Source organism: Hemiscyllium ocellatum, chromosome 1, assembly GCF_020745735.1.
Source record: "Hemiscyllium ocellatum isolate sHemOce1 chromosome 1, sHemOce1.pat.X.cur, whole genome shotgun sequence".
NCBI classification, from domain to species: domain Eukaryota; kingdom Metazoa; phylum Chordata; class Chondrichthyes; order Orectolobiformes; family Hemiscylliidae; genus Hemiscyllium; species Hemiscyllium ocellatum.
In genome coordinates, this window is record NC_083401.1 from 106,385,260 (window position 1) to 106,406,623 (window position 21,364).

A 21,364-nucleotide genomic window follows, 5' to 3' on the forward strand; every position below is an offset into this window, starting at 1 on the left:
ATGAACTTATAAAATATTAGCCAGATGGGCTATGTGACGCCAGGGTACCACTGTTTCCCCACTTTTGGGCTTAGGGAACATAACTGCCTGGGATTGTATCCCTGGAGAATTCCTTATTGCACATGCAGCCATACAGCTTGCATCCCAGAAGACCAGGTGGACTTCTGGAATACAGCTAGAATAGGTGTGTCAGACATCTGAGTTGTCTGTACAGGGAAGAGAATGATGAAAATTCAAATGAAAAGCAGCCCCACAGATTCCATGACTCAAGTCAAATTAATACACCACGTGTCACTTGTGGATGTTCTCATGATAAATCTGTTGATGGTTCTTCTTCATTCTGAAATGAAAGGTTTGCCAAATATCTTTGCCAAGACAGTAACTCTTTCAATGAATTAACGGAATCAACTAAGTGATAGTTTAAAGAAATATGTAATTTACCTGAGGGCACAGCAGAGGAAGTCTGATGTAAGCCAGCAATTTGCTAAGGTCTTTTTGTCTGTTATCTGCATCATGCCGAACCCAGCTAAGCAGTGCATTCAATATGGTTTCTTCATTTGGTATATTCATGTCATCACTAGCCAACAGTTTAACTATCTCATTTGCTGGCAGCAGTAGAAACTCCTGATTCCTTATCACATCCATGAAGTGCTCCTAGAACAAAAGAAGAAATATCACTTGACATTTCTCCCAAGGTCAACTGTCTGCAATTATTTTACGATTGGATTAACAGGGGATATATCAGCATTTTACACAAAAAATGTGAAATGCAGGAGTCATTGCATCTAAAATGTATTGAAAAGGTCTTCTGCCATATTTTGTTACCTGAAATCATATACAAATAATTGATGTTCACGCAATATATGTACATGTTGGAATTACAAACATGACAGTCCAATTTCATAGTACACTATAACATCAGCAGAACTAAAAGTTATTCCAAGTATAAACTTCCCAGAGGTGTGGAAATTGTCTACAGGATGGATGGAAAATCTTTCAACTTCAACCTGTTGAAATCAGAGAAGAAAACAACACTGATACCATTTGTGGAACTTCAGTATGTGGATGAGAAAGTCATCTCTGTGCTCAAAAAAAAGTCAATCTTCAAGCCTCGCTTAAAGCCTTTTGTAGAAACATACTGAAGAATTGGTCTCAGCCCCAAACTCAAGAAGGCTCCAGTACTTTAGCAACTCATCCCCAAGACAAGTTTCAGTCTATTCATCCATTAAAATCAACAAAGGAATTCACCCAAACGGAGAACATTTACTCTAACTGGGGTGCCACTCATCTAAAGCTGACTATGATGTGGGGATCCAATCTGTGAGTTGAACATCTAAAGAAAAATGAGAGTTTTCAACAATGGCAACAGCTGTGCCGTTATGAAGATCCATGTATACAAGTCTTAATTTGGCTCAGAAACGTGCACCATGTATAAAAACCACCTCAAGATTCCGGAGAAGTATCATCAATGCTGTTCGAATTGGATTCTCCACATCACCTGGGAGGACAGGTCTACTAACATCAGCAACCTTGATGGAGCCAACAGCACCAGTGTAAGGGCCGTGATCATTCAATGCCAACTTCATCGGGCTGACCACGTGCTTCGGAAACTCAAGTTCTGACTACCAAAGCAAGTCTTCTTCGTCCAGCTCAAGGAAAGTACTCTAGCAAGAGAAGGACGAAGGAAGTGCTTCAAAATCACCTCCCTGAAGACTTGCCTCAAGTGGCATCAGTAGCTGGGAGATCCTCACTCAGAAGAAACCAATTTGGAGGATCTTCAAAGGGATAAGATTCTTTGCGACTACCCATCGTCAAGGCAAAGTATGAAAAAGGAGCCTGAGAAAGGAATGTCGGTAATCTTGAGCCCAATGTACAATCCCACCTCCTAAAAACACCTGCCACATATACAGTTGCAGGATCGGGGTCATCAACCATGCAAGAACCCACAGGCCCAGAACCCAGTGACATGGAATTTCCTGGATGGAGAATGATACTTGTTAGCTAGTGATCACTGATGTCCATCATTAGCGTGGTCAACCTCCTTACATAATTTCTAAGACCAGACATTTCCGCACAAATTCATTGCTGGATGTTGAATAATAGCACAGCAATGGGAAACTCTTGGTTTTTATTTTCCCCTGCAAGTCTTGGTTGAGCATCTTCTGAAAAAGTTACTGAGTAATAGTAACTGGGCAGCATGGTGGCTCAGTGGTTAGCACTGCTGCCTCAGTGCAGGGACCCGGGTGCGATTCCAGCCTTGGGTCACTATTTGTGTGAAATGTTCTTCCCATGTCTGTGGGTTTCCACCAGGTGCTCCAGATTCCTCCCACACTCCAAAGATGTGCAACCTACGTGGATTGGCCATGCAAAATTGCCCCATAGTCTCCCGGGCTGCGCAGGCTAGGTAGATTAGCCTTAATAAATGTGGGGATACAGGTATATGGTAGGGGGTGGGAACTGGTGGGATGCTCTTCGGAGGATCAGTGCAGATACAACGGGCCAAATGACCGCTTTCTGAATTGTTGGGGCTCTTTTTGGGTGGGTAGAGGCTTTGACCTTCCTGAAACTACGTACATTTTCAGGAAATGAATAAACTTGCATCTGCTCTGATGGACTCCTGTTGGATGGTATTCCCGAAAGTGTTGCAAATGTCTGGCCCTATGCCTCACCTACCAGCAGTTTTAAAGGAGGGGAAAAAAAAACTCGTGTGACAGAGATATACTAAGATTCATTTATATATTAAGGAAAAAATAATACAAATGTTTATTCAAATTTTCTACCACTTACTACTAGGCAGGAGCCAATAGTATTAGAATTTGACATTAGTCGATGCCTCAACTCTCATGGCACAAGAATGCCTGTCATTATAAAAAGAAGTGTGAAATTTGCAGATTTGTAAATGGTCTTCTGAAGGTGAAAGCTGAATAAAGTTACCTAAAGATTATGTAGAGAAACTGTTACCATTCATCTAGTTTTTGTTGTTCTGTAACTAATACTTGATGTTGACAGTGCCTGCAAAAAAAATCCCTCAGCTCTGCTCCCATCAACTTTACACATAGAAAATTCGCAACATGAAAAAGTGACTATTTGAGATTGGTTTTAAATTAAAATCATATAAAAAGGTACGAAAATTACAGCCGGAACATCTTCCATTTTATTCCTCAAAGCTTTCATATTATATTGTTGATTACAAAAGATAATTATATTGCAGAATATGGTTCAATATATTCTGCTTACTCATCACAAATACAGTACATGTCTCCAGAAAAGATTTATGAATATTTTTAAAAAGAACAGAATATGTAAGCAATTTTGCAGAGCCAGCATCTTTACTACATATTGGTGACAAAGATATATTCAGGTGGATCCTTTGTTTTTGCCCAGTGGAAGAATTTGATTTGTATGTTTAAATTGTTGTCAAATTAGCCTCCTGATGTAAGCCAGGAGGGCTAGCAAGGCAAAGGAGTACACATTGAAAGGTAAGATCACAGGAAATGTAGAAGATCAGACGGACCTTGGTATGCTTGCCCACAGATCCTAGAAGGCAGCTAGATATGGTGGCTAAGAGACATATGGGACCTTATTGGACAAGGCACTGAGTAGAAGAACAAAGAGATGATGGTGGAGCAGTATGTACTGTTCAGCCACAGCTGGAGGACGATGTGCAGTTCTGGTCACCACACAAAAGGAAGGACATGACTGCACTAGGGAGGGTTATGGAGGAGGGTACAGATCAGAATGTTGCCTAGAACTGGAGCAATTCAGCCATGAAAACAGACTAGATAATCTGTGGTTGTTCTCCTTACAGCAGAGAAGGCTGAGGGGAGAACCGACTGGGGTGTACAGGAGATGGAGAGAATTGTTTCCCTTTTTAAAGAGGTCAATAACTGAGACAGTTTAAAATATAAGGAGTATGCAGCTCAGATGGGACTTGAGAAAAATACTTTATTACTCAGACAATTGTGGGTATCTGGAATTCACTGTAGAGACAAACACTCAAGACATTTAAAGACAATTTCATTGAACGCCTGAAATAACAGCTTTCAATTTTACTGGCCAATTGCTGAAAAATGGACTAGTGTGGACATGGTCTTAAAGAGCCTCCTTCCATGCAGTAAAAACTCATGTTCTGTAATGACATCAGCTAAGGATTCTGGATTAGGAGTCCGGTGTCATTACCACTAGGCCAACCCGTCCCACTTGCTCAGTCTAAACGCCTATTTAGTTAACGATAATAGAGGGTGAACTACGAATGAATCTTAATTAGAAGATGCACTTGTTTTCACAACGTAGTGTCCCTTCCTGTAAGTGTAATGGGAAAAATACAGAAAACTGGAGTTGAGGATGATCAGATCAGCTATGATTTCACTAAATGGCAGGACAGATTCTTTGGGCCAAAAGCCTACTCATGAATTCTTTGGTCAATTGCTGACCATCATTGTACATGCAGGAAATGGGTGGCATGCAATTAAAAATCACATTATTTCTTTGGCTGCAAGCTTAGACATCACTCCTTTTAAAAGGAGAAGCAGAGTGCCAGTAAATCAGGGTTAACTCTTAACCAGAAAAGTGATGAAATACCAACATGTGCCCCATTTATTTGGAAACAGCCGCGGACTTTGCATCTCTATCAATCTTTGGTTGTTTGAGATTGTCAGCAGCATAGCGATTGATTGAATCAAATCTTCTATGTTTAAATAAGTCTGCAATGGAACCATGGCCAAAAGTGAGAGATCTTTTTAAAGCAGTTGTGATCACGATAATTAGCTAATGGTGGAAAATGTTCCATTTTTGATAGGAGAATTCAGCTGATAAATTTAATCTAACAAAACAAAGTTACATATTATCTGATTTGGGTTATGAAAGAAATTCGATCTTACATTTAGGCGCCTGCTCTTTTGCACACAAGGACATACATCTATGGTTTATAACTCGCTGACTAACTCACTTTGAGAACTGTTTTTAGATTCACAGTAAACAGAGTTGACAGTGGGAGAAAATATAGGCCCAGAGAAACATAAATAGTGGATACAGAATGGAGTGAGCAATCTGGAACTTCCAAGTTAAAATTGCAGCATGCTGATTGCGAAATTGAATTCACTTATAATTTATGGGTTGGCACCAGAAAATGCTGATGAAAGTTAGTCATAGGTAAAGAAATCATCACAGGCAGCTGCAGATTAATGCTCATGAATACATCTACCAGAAATATTTCTTTATACCCTTTAACGTGATTCTTCCTATGCTCAAATTCACTTTGAAATGGAGCTGGCGACTGCTGTCAGATTTGATTTTTAAAGGTTAACAGCAACAAATTGTTTCCACTAATTTGTGAATCAGTAACCAAGGGGTTTCAGTCTCATGATTTCTCTTTCTTCAAGTGATAAAGTTAAAACAAATGTTTTTGAGCTAGAGGGTCATAAAAGTAGGGATTTATCATTGGGTAGAATTTGGATTAACTGTAACTTTTGGCAGGAGGATGATGGAAGCAAACTGCAAATGTTACACATAGGTGTGCAAGTTGGATCCTTCTGATCAACTTCCAGGCAGTGTGCAATGGAAAATAAGAGCGAGAGAAGAACAAAAATCAAACAGCTTGGAGGCCATGTCTAACAGTGGAAGGTCATAGACTGTAAGTCACTTTTGAACATAGCTCCACTTCGGGGTTTTCAACCAGAGGGGTGAAGAATTAGGGCAAATTGTAGACTTGCCCTCCTGGGAATTGCATCACAGCAGAGGTCTCAACTTTGGTTCTGGGCCTTGGAGGAACATGAGCTGTTAAAGAAAACTGCCTTTTAAAAGAAAATTACCATTAGCAAGATTCAGAAACCTCTGAACAGGTTTGCCTGGACGTGGAAAAAAGGCAGGGAGATGGGGATTTGAATAGTAGTGCCAAGTTATGGATTCAAAGAATCATGTATTGATTTCCTCACCTGTTCAGAAGAAGGACTCCTTTAAAATGGGCTCCTGAAATAGCTGTTACCATTTCAAGACCTTACAAGTACTTGTAAAATGAAATCTGACAGTTAATGAGGTCAAACAGTAAACATATTTTTACATACTTTTGTTAGATTCTTCAAGGCATACCATCTTTGGAGGTCTAACATTAAGAACCAGTGTCTTGTTGAGAGAAACAGTAATCATTTTTTCTGACAGGATTCAGGTCCTCAAGGGTGGTAATGTCTGGATCATTCCCAGTGCTACGAGCTAGTGAGGGCAGGAACAGGAGGATAGAGCAGATGAATGCATGGCTGAGGAGCTGGTGTATGGGAGAAGGATTCACGTTTTTGGATCATTGGAATCTCTTTTGGGGTAGAAGTGACCTGTACAAGAAGGACGGATTGCACCTAAATTAGAAGGGGACTAATATACTGCAGGAAAATTAGCTAGAACTGCTTGGGACGATTTAAACTAGTAAGATGGCGGGGGGGGGAAACCCAGGGAGATAGTGAGGAAAGAGATCGATCTGAGACGGGAACAGCTGTGGACCGAAGTGAGTCAAACAGTCAGGGCAGGCTGGGACAAGGTACGACTAATAAATTAAACTGCATTTATTTCAATGCAAGGGGCCTAACAGGAAAGGCAGATGAACTCAGGGCATGGTTAGGAACATGGGACTGGGATATCATAGCAGTTACGGAAATATGGCTCAGGGATGGGCAGGACTGGCAGCTGAATGTTCCAGGATACAAATGCTACACGAAAGATAGAAAGGGAGGTAAGAGAGGAGGGGGAGTGGCATTTTTGATAAGGGATAGCATTACAGCTTTGCTGAGGGAGGATATTCCCAGAAATACATCCAGGGAAGTTATTTGGGTGGAAAACAGCCAGGGAATTCCTACAGGCATAGCACTTCAATCAATAAGCACATCGACCTTGACCCAATATACCGACCACTGCAATGGATAGCTGGAACTGACAACCGGAAGCGGCAGATTCAAACCACTATAAATGCCGGAGGAAACATCACAGAAGCGCTTCACAGGAGTCTCCCAAGCACTGAGGATGTCACCTAGACAAGGGACGAAACATCTGCAACACAAATTCCCAGCTCAGCGAACAGAACCACAACAATAAATAGGCAAAGTCTTTTCCCTGGGGTCAGGGAGTCCAGAACTAGAGGGCATATGTTTAGGGTGAGAGGGGAAAGATTTAAATGAGACCTAAGGGGCAACGTTTTCAAACAGAGGGTGGTACGTATATGGAATGAGCTGCCAGAGGATGTGGTGGAGGCTGGTACAATTGCAACATTTAAGAGGCATTTGGATGGGTATATGAATAGGAAGGGTTTGGAGGGATATGGGCCGGGTCCTGGCAGATGGGACTAGATTGGGTTGGGATATCTGGTCGGCATGGACGGGTTGGACCGAAGGGTCTGTTTCCATGCTGTACAGCTCTATGACTCTAAATAACCTAGACAGTTTTGACCTAAACATGCAGATCCCCTGATCTATAATCTGAGCACATAGCATTCCAACAATTGTTCGAAATACAAGGGGCAGGCGAATTTGCCCTAGAATTCTCACAAGCAGCCACAGTAAACACAATGATAATTGTGAAAAGCTCATGTAATGTCACCCTGTGCGTCAGATGGAGGAACAGAAAGTGCTGGAGATAGAATCTTTGAGGAGCTGACCTTGTAATCATAATTTCTGTCACTCCTGTGCTGATCCACTTCCTTGATTCATCGGTTCCCTTCTATGGAAAGCTATGCACCTATTTGGAATCGCCTGTGCATTACATTGAACAGTGAGGGGAGGAGCTGATTATCCTGGAGTAAGATAGTCCCAGAACCCACAAAAGACAGTATCAGAAGAAGAGAACACATATCAAAGGTTATAGGATGGAGGAAAGACTCTTAATTAACTTCACTTGCCAGTAAGTCTGTGAGGATATGAATAGGCAGACTTGAAACAAATGAAAGTGGTAGGACCAGTGGAATGTCTAACTGACAGCCTTACATTGAGATATGAAAGTGCTCAAATCAGCCTACAGATGGGGATGTCGTTGGACTTTCCCCCTCTCAATGCTGAGAGTGTAGTTGTATTGCCCAACTAACTGCAGTGGCTAAGACCAGGTAACTCAGACCAGACTGGTGAAAGCATTGCAGCTTTGTTGATCTATCTTTGTTATGCAGCCTTAACAATTGGAGCGTTCATTTAGGGAATTCAGCTTAACATGTTTTGTAAAAACAAATAGTTTTAATAAAAGTAACAGCTTCAAGCTCTGTGCAATAACCCAACAGAAACACAAATCCAGAAAATGTATTTTTTTCATAGATTGTTCCAGCTCTCTCATGCATTGCAGTTATTTACTGATTACTTTTTAAAATGCCTGACAACCAAAGACAACAGGCTTCATCAAGTAACAGCTAAACTGAACACAACATTTTCTCTATGATCGTGATTTTATTTTGTTTCCTTTTGTGCAAGTGATGTGCTGATTGCTGAAAAGTAAACCTACCCTGTCCATTAGATTTTATGTAGGTATCATAGGTGGTACTGAACAACTTATGAGAATGGTCCCTGGAGTGAATGACTTCAGTTAAGTTGACAAATTGGAGACACTAGAGGCTGTTCTCTATGGAGAAGATTAAGAGGTAATTTGAAAAGGGTTCAAAATGATGATAAATTTGGACAGAATAGATACAGAGGAACCAATCACATTGGTAAAGGGGGTAAGAAGAGGACATAAATTTAAGACAATTGACAATAAAGTCAATGGCTTTCATGGAACAACTTTTCATGCAGCAACTGGTTGAACCTGAATGTACTGCCTGAGAGCGTGGTGGAAGCAGGTTCAATCATGGCTTTCAAATGGCAACTGGATCATTATCTGAAGTGAAAAAAAAGCAGAAAAAATATTGACTTTTTTTCTAATTGGCATCACGTTTGTTGGAGTCAGGTGGCTTCTGGGCCAATCTGGTATTCTGGCCCTCACTAAGATGAATGGAATCATTCCAAGATTTTGCAGGTTGGGAAAAGATAAAAGTATCTTTGAACTGGTGGAGTCCTGAACAATAAGCTTAATGTAAAAGTGAAACAGTTGATAAAATAATTGAAAATGTTTCTAATTATAATTTTTATATTTATATTTGACATATTGGTCCCAATATAAAGTATGGCAAGTGGACATTTAGTTTTTCTTCATTTGTTTGAAAGAAACACTACACATCTTATCACAGAATCCCTATCAATCCATTTAATTATTGAGAGATTAATGCAATTTAAATGAACTCGAATAGCTAGGTTCAAGCAGTTTCCATAGCAACTGCTGCTGTAAAGGAATAGCTCTGACTACATATTAAAGACTACTAGGGAAAGCAATTTCGAATCATGATTGGAGACTAGGCTCCAAGAAGAACCCATCTGACAAGGGTAATTATTTGTGGAAATGAGTTTCTAAAAATACATTTCTACTTAGGATTTTTATATGGCCCACTCACTGAATGAAAGCATTCAACTCGGAGTTGAAGACACTTAATTTACAGTGGCACCACATTATCAACATTTTTGCTGAGCTCTAAAATGAAATAGTAATTTGGTAGTATAGAACTTGAATATTACTGAAAAAGACATTTTAAAAAAGCTTCTCGTCTTGCACTCATTGGAATATTTTGCAAGAATAGAAATTCAAACGAAAACCAACATTTATACTGTATGAGAGGAAAAGTGCTGATTTTTGAGAAGTGGACACTGACTGGTAAAGGTGTTGCCACTTAAATGCTGAATGATTCCTTCCCTTTTGCAAATACCATACCGGACTTGACTATGAATAGCAATGATTATGAACACATGAACATGTGTTTCTTTGACATTGATAGCTCAGTTATCAATGTACTACACAAAGAAGCCATAAAAATGTGAACTGCAGCACTATATCTTGGCAACCCAGACCTGCCACTATTGCATGAATCAGTATTTGCTGAACTTATGAACTTGGAATCGAAATACTGTTTGTTGAACAACTCATGCAGATGGAATCAGTTGCAACAACACATATATGTCCACATAGATGAGGTTGCTGTAGGACCTCCACTAGGTCCAGTGCTCATAAAATTCTTTGTTGGATTTCATGAGAAACATGCCTTTGATTGTATGAACCCTTCCTTTCCTTGAATACTTCCAATGTAAGGTCAAGTTGCCTGCCATAGTCTTACCCGAGTATAGGGCTGCTCTCTCATTAGATAAAGACGACTGGTGACAGTTTAACCCAAGAAACACCATGCCTCAGATGAGGAGAACAGTCACGGTGGAGAGTTCTTCAGGGTAACCTCAGCTGGTGTGGGAATTGAACCCACGCTGGTGGTGTCATTCAACACCAGGTTATAGTCCAACAGGTTTATTTGGAAGCACTAGCCTCAAAAGCTGTTGGACTATAACTGGGCGTTGCATGATTTTTAACCATGTTTGAGGTGGAACAGTGAAATGAGCTCCCTTTCTTTGATGTCCTACTTGAGAAATTGGTCTGGGGATTCTCCATTACTGTCTACCACAAACCTGTCTTCATTAGTTGGTGTATATACTTTCAGATTACTACAGTTCCACAAGCTGTAAGATTAGCCTCATCAGAAACCTTATAAATAGGGCCCAAGCCATTTCTGGTGTTTAGTGAAATATGGAGAATCAAAATCAATCACAGAACATCATGCAAACACATGGAAAGCTGTAAGGTTACTTTTAGTCCTTACAAGTGCCCAGTCTCCCTCAGGGTAAGGTCTTTGAGGAGTTTGAGTAACAGGTGAGCTAGCTGTTTCATGCTGTTAGAATAGAGTAAGAACAGTATTGGTGATTGCCACTAGCATAAGGCTACCTTGAAGTCCAAAAGATGCTCTTTGCCTTGATATGGCAACTACTCTGCCCAGGACTGTAATAAACTTGAAAGAGCTGTGAACACAGCCGAGTCCACCACGCAAGCCGACCTTTCATCCTTTGACTCCATCTATATCTTACTACGTCAGAAGCAGCTAACATATTCAAAGACCCTTCCTATCCCAGTTATAATCTCTTCCAACCCCTTATGTTGGGAAGAAGATACAAAAGCTTAAACACAGACCAACAGATTCAAGAACAGCTTCACCCCCACTGTTATTAGACTTCTGAGTGGACCTTTCAAATTTAATGTTGACCTCGCTCTTTATGCGCTTTCACTGTGACCGTAACACTGTAGTCCTCCCTTTGTTGTTATCCTTAGGATCTTTGTATGGTATGATATGCCTGTATTGCACGCTAAAGTTTTCGTTGTACCTAGATATGTGACAATAATAAATCAAATCATTTCTCAGGACAATGCCTTGACTAATCAGAATCAATCGGTCTGTTTTAAAATTTAACAAAGCCAGGCTCTTAATGGTTGATCAGCATTAATGGGTATACCTCTATGGCAATGTGCCTACCAGAGGCCACTTATCAAACTATCAGCATTTTTCTTTCTTGCAGTAATGTTGGTTTTCCCCTTGAATTTGTATTCTTGAAAAATGCCTTAATAGTATGCAAGGCAAAAAGCTGACAGAACATTTCTTTTGTTCTGCATTACTCAAAGTCAGATTGAATCAAATGTGAATGACATCACAGAATGGTTATGATGCAGGAGGCCATTCAATGCATTCTGCCTGCAGCAGTTTTATTAACCTATGCCAGTCTCCCACCTTGTCCCCATATCCTTGCATACCAACAGAGGAACCTCAATTATCCGGATATCGGATTATCCGAAGGAGATCTCAAGGTTTCGATAGAAACATTACATCAAAGACGTGTTTCCAACACCAATCGCGTCTTTCGTTTACAGGGATTAAAAATGAACTTGGCTCACTGAAATGCTGCCGAACAGAGTCCTGGACATCGATGGGAGCCCAGGCACCTTCTCCAAATGACTGCCTGCCTGCTCCCCCACCCACTTTCCCTGGAGTTCTGCACAGGGGTATACCCTAACCCCCTTCCCCCCTCTTCCCCACATAATCTCTCCAGCATTGTCCTGTACAGGGAAAAGGTGGAACTTGTCAAAACGTTGCAGTAAAAAGTTGTGTGCGGGCGCTATTCAGATACTCACCCCCTAAAAGGCAACAGCAGCAGCAGTAGTCTCGGGGATCGGATGGGGTCGGTGTTGGACGAGGTTGGGGGTGGGCGGTACTGAAGGGTTGTGATTCTGTTCGCCGAGCTGGGAATTGGACTGGGACTGGGTTGGAGGGCAATGTTGGATAGGGTTGGGGGGGTGGGTGAGGCAGTGTTGGATGGGGTTGTGAGGTCAGGCAGTGGGCAGTGTTGGGGGTGGTGTTGGACGGGGGTGGTAGTGGACAGGGTTGGGGGGGTGGGAGGGGGGCATTATTGGAAGGATTGGGGGCAATGGGCGGGTGTGGTGTTGGAGAGTTGGCGGGGGGCGGGGGGGGGGGGGGGGGGGGGGGGGGGGGGTGTTGGTCACAAGCGGTGTGCTACTGCCTAGTCCCCTGAACAGGGAGCAGACTTGTCAAAATGCTCCGAGCTCCAGAGGAAATACATTGAATCAATTAACTGAATAATCAATTATCCGAACGAAACAGTGCTCATCCATCTCATTTGGATAATCGAGGTTCCTCTGTATTGCAAGAAACTATGTGGCATCTATTTTGCCACGGCTAACTTATGAAAATAATTGGAGCTGTATAGAGTCATTACAGCACAGCAGCATTCATGCTGGTTCTCGAAGTTAATCCAGTCAATCCTAGACCACAAGACATAGGAGTGGAAGTAAGGCCATGCGGCCCATCGTGTCCACTCCGCCATTCAATCATGGCTGATGGGCATTTCAACTCCACTTACCCGCATTCTCCTCGTAGCCCTTAATTCCTCGTGACATCAAGAATCTATCAATCTCTGCCTTGAAGACATTTAGCGTCCCGGCCTCCACTGCACTCTGCGGCAATGAATTCCACACGCCCACCACTCTCTGGCTGAAGAAATGTCTCCGCATTTCTGTTCTGAATTGATCCCCTCTAATTTTAAGGCTGTGTCCACGGGTCCTAGTCTCCTCGCTTAACGGAAAAAATTTCCTAGTGTCCACCCTTTCCAAGCCATGTATTATCTTGTAAGTTTCTATTAAGTCTCCCCTTAATCTTCTAAACTCCAATGAATACAATTCCAGGATCCTCAGCCATTCCTCGTATGTTAGACCAACCATTCCAGGGATCATCCACATGAATCTCCGCTGGACACGTTCCAGTGCCAGTATGTCCCTCCTGAGGTGTGGGGCCCAAAACTGGACACAATACTCTAAATGGGGCCTAACCAGAGCTTTATAAAGTCTCAGTAGCACAACGGTGCTTTTATATTCCAACCCTCTTGAGATAAGTGACAACATTGCATTCGCTTTCTTAATCATGGACTCAACCTGCATGTTTACCTTTAGAGAATCCTCGACTAGCACTCCCAGATCCCTTTGTACTTTGGCTTTACGAATTTTCTCACTGTTTAGAAAGTAGTCTATGCTTTTATTCTTTTTTCCAAAGTGCAAGACCTCGCATTTGCTCACGTTGAATTCCATCAGCCATTTCCTGGACCACTCTCCCAAACTGTCTAGATCCTTCTGCAGCCTCCCACTTCCTCAGTACTACCTGCCTGTCCATCTAACTTTGTATCATCGGCAAACTTCGCTAGAATGCCCCCAGTCCCTTCATCCAGATCATTAATATATAATGTGAACAGCTGCGGCCCCAACACTGAACCCTGCGGGACACCGCTTGTCACTGGCTGCCATTCCGAAAAAGAACCTTTTATCCCAACTCGCTGCCTTCTGTCAGACAGCCAATCCTCAATCCATACCAGTAGCTCACCTCGAACACCATGGGCCCTCACCTTGCTCAGCAGCCTCCCATGTGGCACCTTATCAAAGGCCTTTTGGAAATCTAGACAGACCACATCCACTGGGTTTCCCTGGTCTAACCTATTTGTCACCTCTTCAAAGAATTCCAACAGGTTTGTCAGGCACGACCTCCCCTTACTAAATCCATGTTGACTTGTTCTAGTCAGACTCTGCTCTTCCAAGAATTTAGAAACCTCATCCTTAATGATGGATTCTAGAATTTTACGAACAACCGAGGTTAGGCTAATTGGCCTATAATTTTCCATCTTTTGTCTAGATCCTTTCTTGAACAAGGGGATTACAACAATGATCTTCCAATCATCTGGGACTTTCCCGGACTCCAGTGACTCTTGAAAAATCTCAACCAATGCCTCCGCTATTTCCTCAGCCACCTCTCTCAGAACTCTAGGATATATCCCCTCGGGGCCAGGAGTATTATCAATTTTAAGACCTTTTAGCTTTTCTAGCACTTTCTCTTTTGTAACGGCAACCATACTCAACTCAGCCCCCTGACGCTTTTTAATTGTTGGGATATTACTCATGTCTTCCACTGTGAAAACCGACGCAAAGTACTTGTTAAGTTCTCCTGCTATTTCCTTATCTCCCATCACTAAGCTTCCAGCATCAGTTTGAAGTGGCCCAATGTCTACTTTTGCCTGTCGTTTGTTTCTTATGTATTGAAAGAAACTTTTGCTATCATTTCTAATATTACTGGCTAGCCTACCTTCATATTTGATCCTCTCCTTCCTTATTTCTCTCTTTGTTATCCTCTGTTTGTTTTTGTAGCCTTCCCAATCTTCTGATTTCCCACTGCTCTTGGCCACTTTATAGGATCTCTCTTTTTCTTTAATACATTTCCTGACTTCCTTTGTCAGCCATGGCTGTCTAAACCCTCTCCGGATAATCTTTCTTTTCTTTGTACAGTGTCCTCAATTATACCCACAAACTCCTGCCATTTTGCTCTACTGTCTTCCCCGCTAGGCTCTGCTTCCAGTCTATTTTTGTCAGTTCCTCTCTCATGCCCTCATAATTACCTTTATTTAACTGTAACACCATTACATCCGATTTTGCCTTCTCTCTTTCAAACTGCAGACTGAATATTATGATCGCTGCTTCCTAAGGGTTCCCTTACTTTAAGATCTTTTATAAAATCTGGTTCATTACAAAGCACTAGGTCCAGAATAGCCTGCTCCCTTATGGGCTCCATGACAAGCCGTTCCAAAAAGCCATCCATGAATAAGCATTCCATGAATTCCCTTTCTTTGGATCCACTGGCAACATTATTTACCCAGTCCACCTACAATCCTAGTAGCCTTGCAAGCTTATTTTCCTCAACTCTCCTTCTAATTTCCTTTACGTTTCCACTTCAATCCCCCATCATAGACAGCAAAGTTGCAGGTCATTACCTCTTAATAAAAAATGTCTTTGTTGTGTATTTCGCTTCAATCTCTTGCCCAATTCCTTCTCTTGTGCCCACTAGTCCTTGTACCATCAGCCAATGGGAAAATTTTCATCTACCTTATCTGAATCAGTTCTAGATTTCTGTTGAAATTCCCCTTGAAGTCCTTGGTTTTAGTAAAATAATCATGTTACCACATCCTCAACTGACAACTCCCCTCCATCTCTAACAACATTGTCACTAAAATGTTTTACAGCTGTAAGCATTCTAATAGCCCTTTACTGCTCCCTTTCAAGGACATCTGCAACCTTCCTAATTGAACATATTCCTCGGATTATGACTTAACCACAGCTTTATAAAGATTCAACATAACACGTTTACTTTTGTATTCAATATCTCTATTGGCAAAGCCCCACATGCTTTGCTAACAGCTCTCACAATATGCTCTGTTACCTTTAAAGATCTATAATCAGGAATCCCAGGTCCTTCTGCCCCTGCACTCATTATGTAGCCAATATTGTCTCTCCTTATTCCAAAACACATCATATCACACTTCTCTGCAAGACATTTAATTTGCACTACTCTGCCCATACTCTGCTCAGTTATAGAAAGTACATTAACTGAAGAGGGATCAGAAGAGATTCACCAGGATGTTGCTGGGTATGGAAGGTTTGAGTTATAAAGAAAGGCTAGATAGGGGGGACTTTTTTCACTGGAATGTAGGAGGTTGAGAGGTGACTTTATAAAATCATGAAGGGTATATAGACTGGGTTAATGATAGGTGTCTTTTGTTGTGGTTTGTTCGCCGAGCTGGGAATGTGTGTTGCAAACGTTTCGGCCCCTGTCTAGGTGACATCCTCAGTGCTTGGGAGCCTCACGTGAAGCGCTTCTGTGATGTTTCCTCCGGCATTTATAGTGGTTTGTCTCTGCCGCTTCCGGTTGTCAGTTCCAGCTGTCCGCTGCAGTGGTCGGTATATTGGGTCCAGGTCGATGTGTTTGTTGATAGAATCTGTGGATGAGTGCCATGCCTCTAGGAATTCCCTGGCTGTTCTGTGTTTAGCTTGCCCTATAATAGTAGTGTTGTCCCAGTTGAATTCATGTTGCTTGCCATCTGCATGTGATGACAAGTGTGTGCTGACTGGCTGGCAAATTTACTCTGCTTGGTTGAGGTGTTGCCATGGGAAAAACACAAACTACAGATTTCACAAGCTGCCTGGTAGTTCAGAAAAGCTCCAAGGTTTGAATATATACCTTTTGCTTGCAACCAATGTATTCCTGCATGTGACTGTATGTCACTTTTAGCAAGCATAAACGGCCCACTTTATGAGATTGACTGATTATCTTGAATTTGTTGTTCGTGTAGCTGTTAGCACACACGTTTGTTCAGCAGGTGCTGCCAATTATGGAATCACATTGAACAGTGAACATTTAGTTTTGGGCATTACAATCAGGGGCAAGTTCAATATGTTCTAATAATCATGCTGTTATGAGCAACTGAAGGAACATATTGTATGATTCACTCAGACTGATACAAATTCATACATAATGTTACTGTTTGGCAGGTAGAAGCTCTTTTTCAACCATTAGCAGCATCCTGTTCGTGAAAATCCCACTCGTGTAGCCACTGCATAATAGAAGAACAAAACTACTTCCTTAATTTACTGTTCAAATTTTTGAGCTAGAGTTGGAGAGTCATAGAGATCTACCTCACGGTAACAGTCCTTTCGGTCCAACTCTCCCACACCAACCAGATATCCTAACCTAATCTGGTCTCATTTGCCAGCACTTGGCCCATATCCCTCTAAACGTTCTTATTCATATACCCATTCAGAAGCCTCTTAAAATGCTGCAATTGCACCAGCCTCCACTACTTCCTCTGGCAGCTCATTCCACACATGCACCAACCTCTGCATGAAAAAGTTGCCCCTCAGATCCTTTTTGAATTTTTCCCCTCTCACCCTAAACCTATCCACTCTAGTCCTGGACTCCCCCAGCCCCAGGAAAAGACCTTGTCTATTTACCCAATACATGTCCCTCATGATTTTATAAACCTCTACAAGGTCACCACTTAGCCTCCAATGCTTCAGGGAAAACAGCCCAGCCTATTCAGCCACTCCCGATAGTTCAAATCCTCAACCCTGGCAACATCCTTGTAAACCTTTTCTGAACCCTTTCAAGTTTTACGACATCCTTCGGAGAGGAAGGAGACCAGAATTGCACACAATATCCCAAAAGTGGCCTAACCAATGTCTTGGAATGCCATGCTTCTAGGAATTCTCGTGCATATCTCTGTTTAGCCATATGATCTCCCAACTCCTCTACTCAAACATTTTGACCAATAAAGGAAAGCACACTAAACACCTTTTTCACTATCCTATCTATCTGCGACTCCACTTCAAGGAAATATGGACCTGTACTCCAAGGTCTCTTTGCTCAGCAACACTCCCCAGGTCCGTACCATTAAGTGTATAAATGCTGTCTACTTTGCTTTTCCTGGGTAATTTGAAATAGATTCACTATCAGGTATAAATGTGACCACCTTTGGCCCATTTGCAAACATGCCATGGACGGACACTATCAACATAGCATTGTATCACAATAAAAAAGACAGGCGACCATTTACTGAATTTGTATTCACTGAACCTGTAAACTTAACAACTCATGATTGAGTTTAGTTTTAATGACCAAATGCATGTTCCTTTGGTTGTTTTCAATGGGCAGAGTATAGATGATACTCAGCCAGCCTGCACTTAGAAAACCCAAAACAAAGCCTTTACTTTAAAGTATGATCCCATGATAGGGTTGCACATTTGCTAATGCTAATTAAAGACAAACACTGGTTCTCGTAAATTGGCTCATTTACGTACACCAGATGTGACACACATTCACACACAGGGCCTCCTTCACAAAAGATGCAGGCTCAAACCATGCGGCTTTTTGGAATTATCATGGAGCTTGTGGAACTTATAGTTCCCATTGCTTTCTCCACTGTAATGCCTCAGTCAATAAAAATTGACATTAGCAAGTTTTGAGAAGATTTGTAGCTCAGGTTGAGGTCCTGGATGTAGGTTTTGCTTGCTGAGCTGGAAGGTTCATTTCCAGATGTTTCATCACTATACTAGGTAATTCCTTCAGTGAGCCTCTGGACAAAGCACTGCTGGCGATGACATCATTTCCTGTTCTTTTTCTGAGGGCATGATAAATGGGGTCCAAGTCAATGTGTTTGTTGATTGGCATTCCAACCGGAATTCTTGCTTCTAGAAATTCTCGTGCATGTCTCTGTTTAGCTTGCCCTAGGATGGATTTGTTGCCCCAGTTGAAGTGGTGTCCTTCCTTATCTGTATGAAAGGATACTAGTGGGAGGGGGGTCATTTTTTTGTGGCTAATTGAACATCAACTAGTCACAAATCAACATGACCCTCTCCCACTAGCATCCTTACATACAGATAAGGAAGGACACCACGTCGACTGGGACAACACATCTATCCTAGGGCAAGCCAAATAGAGACACGCACGAGAATTCCTAGAAGCATGGCATTCCAACTGAAACTCCATCAACAAACACATTGTCTTGGACCCCATTTACCACCCCCTGAGAAAAAGAACAGAATGTCATCACCACAGGAAATGACATCACCAACCCAAAGAAACCTAAGCATATAAATAAAAAGCAGGAAACAACAGCAGTGCTTAGTCTGGAGGCTCACTTAAGATGGTGTTACCTACTACGGTGACGAAATGTCTGAAAATGAACCTTCCAGCTCAGCGAGCAAACCTACACCCAAAATTGATATGTCAAACAATCACCACTCATTCCTCCTATAGCATAAATTGTTGAAATTTAGCATTCTTGCATTTGTCCTGAAGAATGTAAAATGAAAATCTTTGGCAATTAGTCTCTTGTTTCAGCAGTATGCAAGTTTTTCAAGTGACAAAAAAATTCACAAATTGTTTCTTTCCAACTTCAAAGTCCTATCCAAGCATTCTTAAAATGACTTAAGTGAGGAAGCTTATCAGAAATTGCAGTAGGAGCTTGATCAGTTGGGTAAGTGGGCCAAGAAGTGGCAAATGGAGTTTAATGTGGATAAGTGTGAGGTCTTGCATTTTGCAAAGTCAAATCAAGATAGGAATTTCATGGTGAATGATAGGGCCTAAAGAGTGTAGTGGAATACAGGGACTTTGGAGTTCTGGTTCACAGTTCTCTGAAAGTGGAGTCAAAAATACACATGACAGCAAAGTAGGCTTTTGGCACACTGGTCTTTATCAGTCATGGGCATTGAGCCTAGAAGTTGGGAAGTTATGTTGCAGTTATACAGCACATTGGTGAGGCTGCACCTGAGAATAGCATGTTCAGTTTTGATCACCTTGTTATAGGAAGGATGTTATTAAAACAGGAAAGAGTGCAGAGGAAATTCACAAGGATGTTGCCAGGACTCAATGGCTTGATTATAGGGAGAGGTTGGAGAAGCCAGAATTTTTTTCTTTAGAGTGTAGAAGGCTGATGGGGAACCTTATAGAGGTGTATAAGATCATGAGAGGCATGGATAGGGTGAATGAGCTCAGTCTTTTCCCAGGGCTCGGGAATCGAGGACTAGAGGGCATCAGTTTAAGGTTAGAGGGGAAAGAGCAAAAGGAAACCTGAGGGGCAACGTTTTTATACAGAGGGTGGTGCACATATGGAATGAGCTGCCAACAGAATTGGTTGAAGCATGTACACTGATTACATTTAAAAGGCATCTGGACAAATACATGGAGAGGAAAGGATTTGAAGGATATGTGCTAAGTGCAGGGAAATGGGGTTAGTTTGGACGGACATATTGGTTAGCACGGACCAGTTTGGACCAAAGGGCCTGTCACTGTGCCACAGGACTCTATGATTACAAAATCCAAAAGGATTTAAACAAATTACAAGTTTTTTTTTCCCTCACTATATTGCTTCCAGCTCAAAGTTAAGTACACAAACCTTTCTGCTATATCCATGCCCACTCCCTTTAATAAAATAGGCTGCAAACATCCAGATCAGGCCACTTATTCATTCTAAGCACAGTCAACATTTCCAGTAATTTTGTCTTTTTAAATCCTATGTCTACCATCTTGACACCTACCAATATTTTGCCAACATCCTCTCTTCCTTAGTAAGAAATTATACATAGTTACAAAAACAGATATTACTGGCAAAACTCAGCAGTTCTGGCAGCATCTGTGGGAAGAAAGCAGAGTTAGTATTTAGAGTCCAGGGACTCTTCACCAGGTAAAGAGCCACCAGACTGATTTCCCATAGATGCTGCCAGATCTGCTAAGTTTTGTCAAAAATTATTTTTGTTTTAGATGTCCAACATTCACATTTCTTTGTTTTATTTTAATGATACCCATTATTCATTTCAGGCTCTAGACTGTCCGTGCACTACAAAGCATGCATACAGTCATAGGAGGTCTGCAGCACTGAAAAAGATCCTTCTGCCCTTTGAGTTTATGGTGGTCAAAAACAACTGGCCTATTCCCATTTTCCAGTACTTTACATATAGTGCAAAGATATATGGGCTATAAGTGCACATAAGACCATAGGACGCAGGAGCAGAATTTGGCCATTTAGCTATTGAGTCTGCTCCACTACTTGATCATGGTTGATAAGATTCTCAAATCTCATTCTCCTGCCTTTTCTCATAACCCTTGATCTCTTTATTGATTAAGAACTGTCCATCTCCATCATTTTTTGCAAGTTTTACATTAATGTGAATCAGAAGTAATGTTAATTAGGTGAATCATAATCAATACAAGTTATAAATTCCATGGGAGACTACAAAAATAAAATCTTAATGGAGTTAGTAGGCCAATTTGTCCATAGGTTCCTATTTAATCTAAACACATCTTTGGAGTTTCACATCAATATCTTCAGAAGTCAATCAATTCCACACAACAGCAATTTCTGCATATACAGGGTTCTGTCATGACTCCTACTTAACTTCTTTCCAACTCTTGCACTTCTGCTTCTCTTTCTTTCCGTATTTGTGTGCTAGTAACCTTCTGTCTCCTGCTTTCCTGCCTTGCTGGTTTCTTTGCGCTCTATTAGCCAAGATGTCGTACCATAATGTTCTTCTTGGTGGTACTGCCTCCAGATCAAAGAATGTCAGG

The 21,364-nt window shown here is 41.6% G+C and overlaps 1 protein-coding gene across 5 annotated transcripts in view; it reads right to left on the bottom strand.

Moving 5' to 3' along the window:
• The window catches only part of LOC132815744 (kelch-like protein 5), a 144,171-nt gene that overhangs the window by 55,883 nt on the left and 66,924 nt on the right, over positions 1-21,364 (bottom strand). For all 5 annotated transcript variants that reach the window (XM_060824873.1, XM_060824881.1, XM_060824902.1 and 2 more), the window contains exon 6: positions 442-654. In XM_060824873.1, coding sequence (XP_060680856.1) covers positions 442-654 — 213 coding nt within the window. The remainder of the gene's footprint in view (positions 1-441; positions 655-21,364) is intronic.